General features: G+C 38.8%; 1 protein-coding gene across 1 annotated transcript; it reads left to right on the top strand.

Moving 5' to 3' along the window:
* Positions 1 to 1,060: 1,060 nt before the first annotated feature.
* MCTS1 (MCTS1 re-initiation and release factor) lies at positions 1,061 to 9,583 on the top strand. The gene is given in 7 exon segments (XM_033201004.1): positions 1,061 to 1,419; positions 2,575 to 2,727; positions 3,247 to 3,344; positions 5,435 to 5,568; positions 8,220 to 8,287; positions 9,381 to 9,418; positions 9,421 to 9,583. Coding segments are annotated over 7 exon segments (543 nt in total). The 5' UTR covers positions 1,061 to 1,408; the 3' UTR covers positions 9,462 to 9,583.

The following is a 9,583-nucleotide window of genomic DNA, read 5'->3' as shown; positions in this document are numbered from 1 at the left end:
CTTAGTGAGACCCTGCCTGTCTCTACAAAAAATTAAAATTGGCCAGGTGTGGTGGTGCATGCCTGTAGTACCAACTACTCGGGAGGCTGAGGCAGGAGGGTCACTTCAGCCTGGGAAGTTGCAGCTCCAATGAACCATGATCATGCCACGGCACTCCAGCCTAGGTGACAGAGTGAGATGCTGTCTCTAAAACAAAAAACAAAGTGAAACTCTTGATTGGCATAATTTTGTTTCTCCATCAGCTTTCTTTTTTAAAAAAAATACTGAAGTAAAACATGTATCTTTAGCTATTATCTCTTAAATCAGATTACCTTCTGTAATAATTCTATGGGAATTATTCTACTGGAGCACAGTCATTCAAGCCTGTAACCCCAGCACTTTGGGATGCCAAGGCGGGAAGACCGCTTGGGCCCAGGAGTTTGCAGCCAGCCTGGGCAACATAGACCCCGTCTCAACAAAAAAATAAAAATAAAAATAAGAAAATTAACCGGGCATGGTGGTGTGTGCCTGTAGTTCATGCAACTTGGGAGGCTGAAGTGGGAGGATCCCTTGAGCCAAGGAGGTAGAGGCTGCAGTGAGCCATTATAGCACCACCGCATTCAAGCCTGGGCAATAGAGTGAGGACCTGTCTCAATAAAAACCCGCAAAAAACTATGGGTGCATCGTACGGTTGCCAGTGAATAAGGTTATAAGATAAAAAACAGGATGCTCAATGAAATTCAGCTAACCAAGGGCTGTATATTTTTAGTGTAAGTATATCCAAAATATTAATGAGGTGTACTTACACTAAAACAAATATTCATTGTTTACCTGAAATTCACATTTAAATAGGCATCCTGTATTTTCATTTGCTAAACCTGGCAATCCTACCAGCACTTTCACATGAAGCCATGAGGGTTGCCTGGATTCATGCTGGTAGGTAAGCACCAATCCATTCGGTTGCCTCAGACAGGACAAAAGCCATTTCCCCTAAAAAAATCGTTTAGTTTGACGGTAGGTAGCAACGAAGCACGGAAGAATCTCGACCCTTTGAGGAACCCGTAACTGACGCAAGTGCCATAAATGCTACTTTGATTGATTCCCCGCCCCCTCCATTCTTCTTTTCCTGCAATTGCCCTATCACTTCTTCCCTGTCAAGTCCCGCCCTTTCAGCTACCTCCAACTGCAGAGGAACCGGTTGCCTAAAAGGAGCCGGCAAAAGCGCCTACGTGGAGTCCAGAGGAGCGGAAGTAGTCAGATTTGACTGAGAGCCGTAAAGCGCGGCTGGCTCTCGTTTTCCGGATAACGACTACAGCTCCGACTGTCAGTGCCGGCCTTCCTCGTGTGAGGGGATCTGCCGGACCCTTGCAAATTCAATTTCTTTCCCATTCCGGGCCCTTCCCTATCGTCGCCCCCTTCACCTTGGATCATGTTCAAGAAGTAAGGACATGCTGTGGCCTCCATCGGCTGCTCACAAAGGCGGTGGGGTGGGGGTGGGGAAGAGGGCGAGAGTTAAGATCCTCTTTCTCTCTCCCCCGCCCCTGCCATCCTGACTCCCTAAGGTTTTCTATAGTACTATGCTCTCACTCCCAACTTGAACACTTCTTTAAGCTTTCCATCTGTAGTCCTCAATCGGGTTTCAGTCCCTCCACTCCCATTGTTTTTTCTCCTTACCCCTCTTTCTCTTTTGCCCCCTCCCCCAATTCTGTCTCCATTCCTAGGGTTCTACCAATCACATCCGTGCACTGTGATTTAGGGGCATATCCTCTGTAGCTGAGAGGGGAGCCCTGCGCTCACTGCCATATGTTTATTAGTTATGAACTGAATAAAGGAAGGCTTGACTTCCTGGGTCATGGGAGTGAAGGAGTCTGGGTGACAGGAAGCAAGCGGCCTGTCATGCCTATTGCCTAGCTGCCAGATTAACCTTGCCTTGAAAATAACGTGATTGCCCCATAGGCTATTCAGTATAAGGAAGAAAAAAATTCCTTGGGAACCTACTAGTGGGTTTGCCTTCCAGATTTGGTAGACGCAAAAAGCAAAGGGGGAACATGGGCAAAGGAAGGTGGGTTTTGTGCATGAAATTTTGAGCAAAAATGAAATAGGGATCTTAGAAATCATTATTGTCATCACTTAAAAAAAAATCTCAGCAGATTACATAGCCTAGCAGGGACCAATTTTCTATGTTATGCTTGGGTTGGTCTTTTGTATCTCAACAATTGAGGGTTTTGTTTTTTGATCACAGGTTTTATTATTGGTGGGAGCCTGTGTTTCTTCCTGGGTAGAATTGAATAAGATTTTCCAGGAAAGGCATCTGTGTAGCTAATTACAGATTATGGTGCAAAGTGTGTCTCATATTCCTTCCCCCAACCCCAGCTAATTGCTGTATACTTGACAGTTTATTTCAATATTGTATTAAGACATTGGTTTTGTGCTGGACAGAGTAAAAGGGAAGTGGCATTTAAAAAAATTATTTCATAATTATTTTAAGTATCTACTTGGTTGGGAATAAATGACTAATTAGAACAATATCTTTAGGTATTCTGATACCTCTACTTAGAAATGCCTGTTTCTTTTCTTGCAAAAATTACTTGGCAGATTTGATGAAAAAGAAAATGTGTCCAACTGCATCCAGTTGAAAACTTCTGTTATTAAGGGTATTAAGAATCAATTGATAGAGCAATTTCCAGGTATTGAACCATGGCTTAATCAAATCATGCCTAAGAAAGATCCTGTCAAAATAGTCCGATGGTAAGTCTTTGTTTTTGTCTGTGTAAAGCTTGGTGTAGCTGAATATTTAATGATTAGATTGCACTCATACTAAATGGAATTATTTTCAGATTAACTATTGGTAGATTAATAATGGGGTAGACACAGAATAACTCTAAAACTCCAATATTTGCATTTCAAAGATTTTCTATGTCCCTGAAAAAATGTGGCTTTGTGTATTGATTGTTTTAGTAAAGAGTTAAATGTTTTAGTTCAGAGTTGGATTTAATTTATTTCAGTTTGTTCTTTAGAGAATTGTTTTATTGAATCTAACAATAGAATTAATAAAATATGAAGTAAAATTGGTTGTAGCAGGTAATATTTTTCTTTTTCTCTACTGGACTTGTATGATAGGAAAAACAATGTAAATAATATTTTTCTGGCCAGGATTTTTACTGACTTTTTAAAAAAGTTTACTTTATCACTGTATATGCGTGTTTTATGTTGTGAATTTTTGAAAGAAAATATTTAACTTGGTACTTTGTGACATTTGTCTTACAGCCATGAACATATAGAAATTCTTACAGTAAATGGAGAATTACTGTTTTTTAGACAAAGAGAAGGGCCTTTTTATCCAACCCTAAGATTACTTCACAAATGTAAGGTTTTTTATTTTTATTTTTTGAAATTTTACTCTTACTGCAATATTCAAATATAAAGTCTTGTAAAAAATATGCATTTAATCAGATGAGACACTGCTGGGGGAGAAAAACAAATATGCATTAAGGATATTGAAAGACTTCTGATAATTAAAGTGACTTCTGATAATTAACTCATTATTTATTAGTACTAGGTAATAATGAATGTAAAACTAAAATGAATGCCCATCTTGTGGTAAATCTGAAAATGCAAATTCTCTCATGCATTCCAGAAGCCCAAGAAAGATCATTTATTCATTCATTCAACAAATATTTATTGCCAGGCATGGTGGCTTACGCCTGTAATCCCAGCACTTTGGGAGGCCAAGGCAGGCGGATCACCTGAGATCAGGAATTTGAGACCAGCCTGGCCAACATGGTGAAACCCATTTCTACTAAAAATACAAAAATTAGCCGGGCTTGGTGGCAGGTACCTGTAATCCCAGCCACTCGAGAGGCTGAGGCAGGAAAATCGCTTGTATCCGGGAGGCAGAGGTTGCAGTGAGCCGAGATCAGGCTATTGCACTCTAGCCTGGGGGACAAGAGCGAGACTTCTTCTCAAAAAAAAGGAAACAAACAAACAAACAAACAAATATTTATTGAACTTACTGTGTGCTAGGCACTCAGCTAGGTGCTGAGAATACAATGGGAAGCAAAGACATTGTCTCTGTCCTTACGAAACTAATAGTCTAGTTTGGAGAATAAACAGCAATTAGATAATTACACAAATATGTATTTACAAACTGTGATAAGCATTGTGAGCATTTTCATTTTTTATATTTGTATCTATTAGCCTAATAGAGAAAAGTCAATATATGAGAAAGCATTGACTAAATGTTCTTCCATCCAGTTATTTCCTGTGATGTGTGTAAATGCATTTTTTTTTTAAATTGGGCTCTCTGTTACATAGTTTTTTAAAAATTGATACATAATAGCTGTACATTGTCTGCTGTTGTGGTGCCTGTATCCTCCCCCACCTATATATATTTATAATAGTTGTACATATTTTAGGGGTACATGTGATATTTGATACCTTTATACAGTATGTAATGATCAAATTAGGGTATCTATCACTTCAAACGTTTATCTTTGTGTTGAGAAGACTACAATTCTTCTAGCTATTTTGAAATATACAGTAAATCATTATTAAATATAATTTTCTTACTGTACTCTCGAATACTAGAACTTATCGACCTGTATTTTTGTACCCCTTAACCACTTCTCTTCAACCCCTTGTAGTTTTTTTTTTTTTTTTTTTTAATTAACAGGCTTTTATTTTTTAGAGCAGTTTTAGGTTTACAGAAAAAGTAAGGAGAAAGAACAGAGTTCCCTCTCCCAGGTTCAGATTCCCCTATGAATAACATCTTGTGTTGGAATGATACATTTGTAACAATTGATGAACCAGTGTTGATACATTATTATTAACCCAAGTCCTTAGTTTACATTAGGGTTTACTCTTTGTATTCTACACTTTTATGGGCTTTCCCAAATACATAATGTCAAGTATCTACTGTTAAGTATCATACAGAATGGTTTTACTGCCCTAACATTCTTTGTACTCCACCTATTCATCCTTCCTCCCCCTACTTCCCCAAACCCAGGTAACCCCTGATCTTTTTAATGGTTTTTTTACTTCACATTTTTCACTTAACATTATATCACGAAAATTTCCCACAGCATATTAAGTAGTCTCCAAAAACCATAGTTTTTGGAGGAAGGAGTAGTATAAGTTTTGAAACTATGGTTTTTGGAGAATACTTGGGAGGCTGAAGTGGGAAGATTGCATGAGCTCAAGAGTTCAAGGTTATTGTGAGGTATGATTGTCCCAATGCATTCCAGCCTGGGTGGCAGAGCAAGACCCTGCCTCAAAAAAAAAAAAAAAAAAACAACAAAAAAGATTACCAATTTGGTAAACAAATGATAGTGTTTCAGAGTTTTCTTTTGTATCTGTTAGATTACTATAATTTGGGGAAATATTTGTTCAGATCCTTTGCCTTTTTCTGTTGAGTCATTAGTGTTATTATTAATATATTGTATTTCTTTTCTTATAGATCCTTTTATCCTGCCACACCAGCAGGTTGATAAAGGAGCCATCAAATTTGTACTCAGTGGAGCAAATATCATGTGTCCAGGCTTAACTTCTCCTGGAGCTAAGCTTTACCCTGCTGCAGTAGATACCATTGTTGTATCCTTCCCAGGCTAAAACTGCTGAAAAATGTATTCATTGTGCTCTTATCATTACTGCGAAAGGTGTATCATTCAAGAGAACATTAGATGTACTTTTTGAAGGTTACTGTTACTCTTACCTCATGCCTTTCTGGTTACATTTGAAGTTGTACAGAGTAATTTTATTTGTTGCTACTGAATTATCTCATCTTAGGTCGTTTCTTAGAAGTTAAATGAGAACAAGTTACAAAAGAGTCTCAGCTGCATTTCAGCCCAGTCAGGGCCTACTGTTATCAGGCTTAGAACACAATAGGGAATTCTTGATTACTAGGGGAAAGGATATAGATGATATAATTGGATCAGCTTTTTGGATATCAACTTGCCACTGTAATGTTCATTTTGACTTACTGACATACATTGGAGTAAAAGCTCTCAAAAGGGAAAAGAATTTAGTCACCAGGTATAGGTATCTCTTCCCAAGCAACAATTTTGTGTTGGGAGTGAATAGTGGGAAATATTGGCAACCTCCAACTTTTATTTTGAAAATTAATTATTTGAAAAGTTGGGTTTGGGGGCCTCAGAGCATGTTTTCTCAAAGAGAAATGTCAGAGCCCCAGATAGTCCTTAAAGATCGATTCAACTTATGACATACCTGAATAATTCTGCATTATTTCCATTTCTACCATGCTGTTTCAGCTATTTTCTGGATTAAATAGATTTTTGTGACTATTCTGGACAGGAGAACATCTTCTCCTTTATTATAGCCAAAGTAGCCATTTGCCTCAGGTATAGAAAAGGAATGGTACTTGGTGGAATAGGGAAATTACTTTTAGAGTGTGTTTATCTTATTTTATTTTTTAAGACGGAGTCTCGCTCTGTCGCTCAAGCTGGAGTGGAGTGGCGCGATCTTGTCTCACTGCAACCTCTGCCTCCTGGGTTCAAGCAATTCTCCTGCCATAGCCTCTTGAGTAGCTGGGATTACAGGCAACCACTACCATGCCCAGCTCATTTTTGTATTTTTAGTAGAGACAGGGTTTCACCATGTTGGTCAGGCTGGTCTCAAACTCCTGAGGTCAGGTGATTCACCCGCCTTGGCCTCCCAAAGTGCTGGGATTACAGGTGTGAGCCACCATGCCTGGGCAGGGGTATGTTTAAGAATAAGAATAAGAAAAAAAAAAAAAAGATATTCTCTGTTGGGGCAGTTACAGTGAAGGGGTAGTATAAGTTGTATGTTTATATTCTATGAACAGGTTATGTTGACATGCTTTTTGCATAATAGATGCTCACATATTTGGAACACTGAATGAATTGAAAACCAAAGGAGAAAAGTGAGGACGGGTTTTTGGTTGTTGTTGTTGTTTGTAATATTTATGATTCCTCTAAGTGTTGGTAAGTTTTTAGTTCTGGAGTTAACCTTAAATGGAAAATTTTCTTAGTACCTAGTCTTTACTTTTAAAAATAATTTTATTTTGAAACAATTATAGATTTAGAGAAAGTTGTAAAAAAAAAAAATGGTACAGAGAGGTCTTGTGTGCCCTGAATCTTGACTTTTAAAAATATATACTGCAGTGTTTAACATTCCAGAAACTTCAAATGTTAATCAAGACCACTCTGGTTTTTCTAGAAAGGTTGAAACTGTTATATCGGGCTCTTAAAGATAGACTGGGAATTTAACTATTATTTTAAAACATCCTTTACATAAAACACCATTCAGGCTGGGTGTGGTGGCTCACGCCTGTAATCCCAGCACTTTGGGAGGCTGAGGCGGGCAGATCACGTGAGGTCAGGAGTTTGAGACAAGCCTGGCCAACATGGCGAAACCCTGTCTCTACTAAAAATACAAAAATTAGCCGGGTAGGGTGGTGTGCACCTGTAATCCCAGCTACTAAGGAGGCTGAGGCAGGAGAATTGCTTGAACTCAGGAGGCAGAGGTTGCAGTGAGCCAAGATCATACCACTGCACTCCAGCCAGGGTGACAGAGCAAGACTTCATCTCAAAAAACCAAACAGCTGGCCACGGTGGCTCACACCTGTAATGCCACCACTTCGGGAGGCCAAGGCAGGTGGATCATGAGGTCAGGAGTTCAAGACCAGCCTGGCCAACATAGTGAAATCCCGTCTCTACTAAAAATACAAAAATTAGCCGGGTGTGGTGTAGTCCTAGCTACTTGGGAGGCTGAGGCAGGAGAATTGCTTGAACCTGGGAGGCAGAGGTTGCAGTGAGCCAAGACTGTGCCATTGCACTCCAGCCTGGGCAACAGAGTGAGACTCCGTTTCAAAAACAAACAAAAACCCCCACCATTCAGTGATCAGAATAATTAATCAGAGCAATTAATATTTATTGATTTCATGGCTTTTAGTATTTATGTGCAAGAAATTTTACTCCTTTTTTTGTGTGACTTATTCTGGTTTTGTGGGCATGGGTTATAGTATTAACATTTGACTTGAAAGAAAAGGGGTTATTAGATTTATTCATTTAGCATTTACTGAGTACAGTATACCCACAGACTCTGCTAGGTCTCTGCTCTCAAGGAGTTAATGGTCTAGGAGAAGACACAAGAGGTGTTCCAAGTGGCTTAACTAGTAACGTGATCATTACTTGACACCCTTCCCTTGATGGGGAGGCCCCAAGGCATTTTGATAAATAGTTTTCTTAGCTGTGTTCTTTCAGGCTATCATGGCAGAAGGAAAACAGCATGCTCTATGTGTTGGAGTCATGAAGATGTCTGCAGAAGACATGTAAGTCTTACTTTAGGCCCCCTTAACTTTTGATATATGGGTAACCAACCCAGGAAGCATCAGAATTACAGGTGAAATTTGCTGTCATGTATACCACATTACACAAATATCCAAGCACAAAAGCTTCATTTCTGATATTTCCTAACACTTAGGAAGCCAGTGAAACCTATTTTGTCTTCAGGATTGTAGTCTTTCTGAAGCACTGAAAAGAACCCATGTGCCAACACAGCTGTTTTATATGTGCGTATGTGGTACTTTAGGAATCTTATTTAATATAATTTAAATTGGGGGAGGAGGGAAGATGTTTTACTGCTATCTTCATTTTATTTTTATTTTTAAAAATTTTTTGAGATGGAGTCTCACTCTGTTGCCCAGGCTGGAGTGTAGTGGCGCGATCTCAGCTCACTGCAACCTCTGCCTCCCGGGTTCAAGCAATTCTCATGCCTCAGCTTTCCAAGTAGTTGGGATTATAGGCGTGCGCCATCATGCTGAGCTAATTTTTGTATTTTTAGTAGAGACGGGGTTTTACCATGTTGGCCAGGTCAGTCTCAAACTCCTGACCTCAAGTGATCTACCCACCTTGGCCTCCCAAAGTGCTGGGATTACAGGTGTGAGCCACTGTGCCTGGTCATTACTGCTAGTTTTAAAAACAGTGATATATCTCACCACCACACAGTATTTATCTTATATTCTGACCTGGTAGTACGAGAAATGTAGAATATTTAGAGAACTAGTAAAGATATATTACTAAAACATAGGCAGTATATTTAAAAACTCTAGAACCCATTTGATGACCAAATTAGTGGTATTAATTTTGTTTCAGGGTTAATGTAGCACTTTGATATTCCCCTAGTCTTGTGACATTGTTACTCTGGTTCTATAGACCCACTAGTTAGATCACTAAAATCACTTTTAGATATAAGCTGCCACAGAGTAATGTAGTTTAATATAAACAACAATGTAATTGTGATGGCAATAAGTTCTTTACTTGTGGCTTAATAATTAAAAAATAACAATATACTTTGAATTATATTTATCACAAGACTATAAAAATGCATAAAAGTATGTTTATGTGTTTTTTTCCCTTCTGCAGTGAGAAAGTCAACAAAGGAATTGGCATTGAAAATATCCATATTTAAATGATGGGCTGTGGCATATGAAGACATATAAATGAGCCTCAGAAGGAATACACTTGGGCTAAATATGGATATTGTGGTGTATCTGTGTTTGTGTCTGTGTGGACAGCATGAAGATAATGCCTGTGGTTATGCTGAATAAATTCACCAGATGCTAAAA

Source organism: Trachypithecus francoisi, unplaced genomic scaffold, assembly GCF_009764315.1.
Source record: "Trachypithecus francoisi isolate TF-2019V2 unplaced genomic scaffold, Tfra_2.0 Lachesis_group6, whole genome shotgun sequence".
Classification (NCBI taxonomy): domain Eukaryota; kingdom Metazoa; phylum Chordata; class Mammalia; order Primates; family Cercopithecidae; genus Trachypithecus; species Trachypithecus francoisi.
The sequence above is the reverse complement of the archived record's forward strand: the minus strand, read 5'-3'. Positions and strand labels throughout refer to the sequence as shown.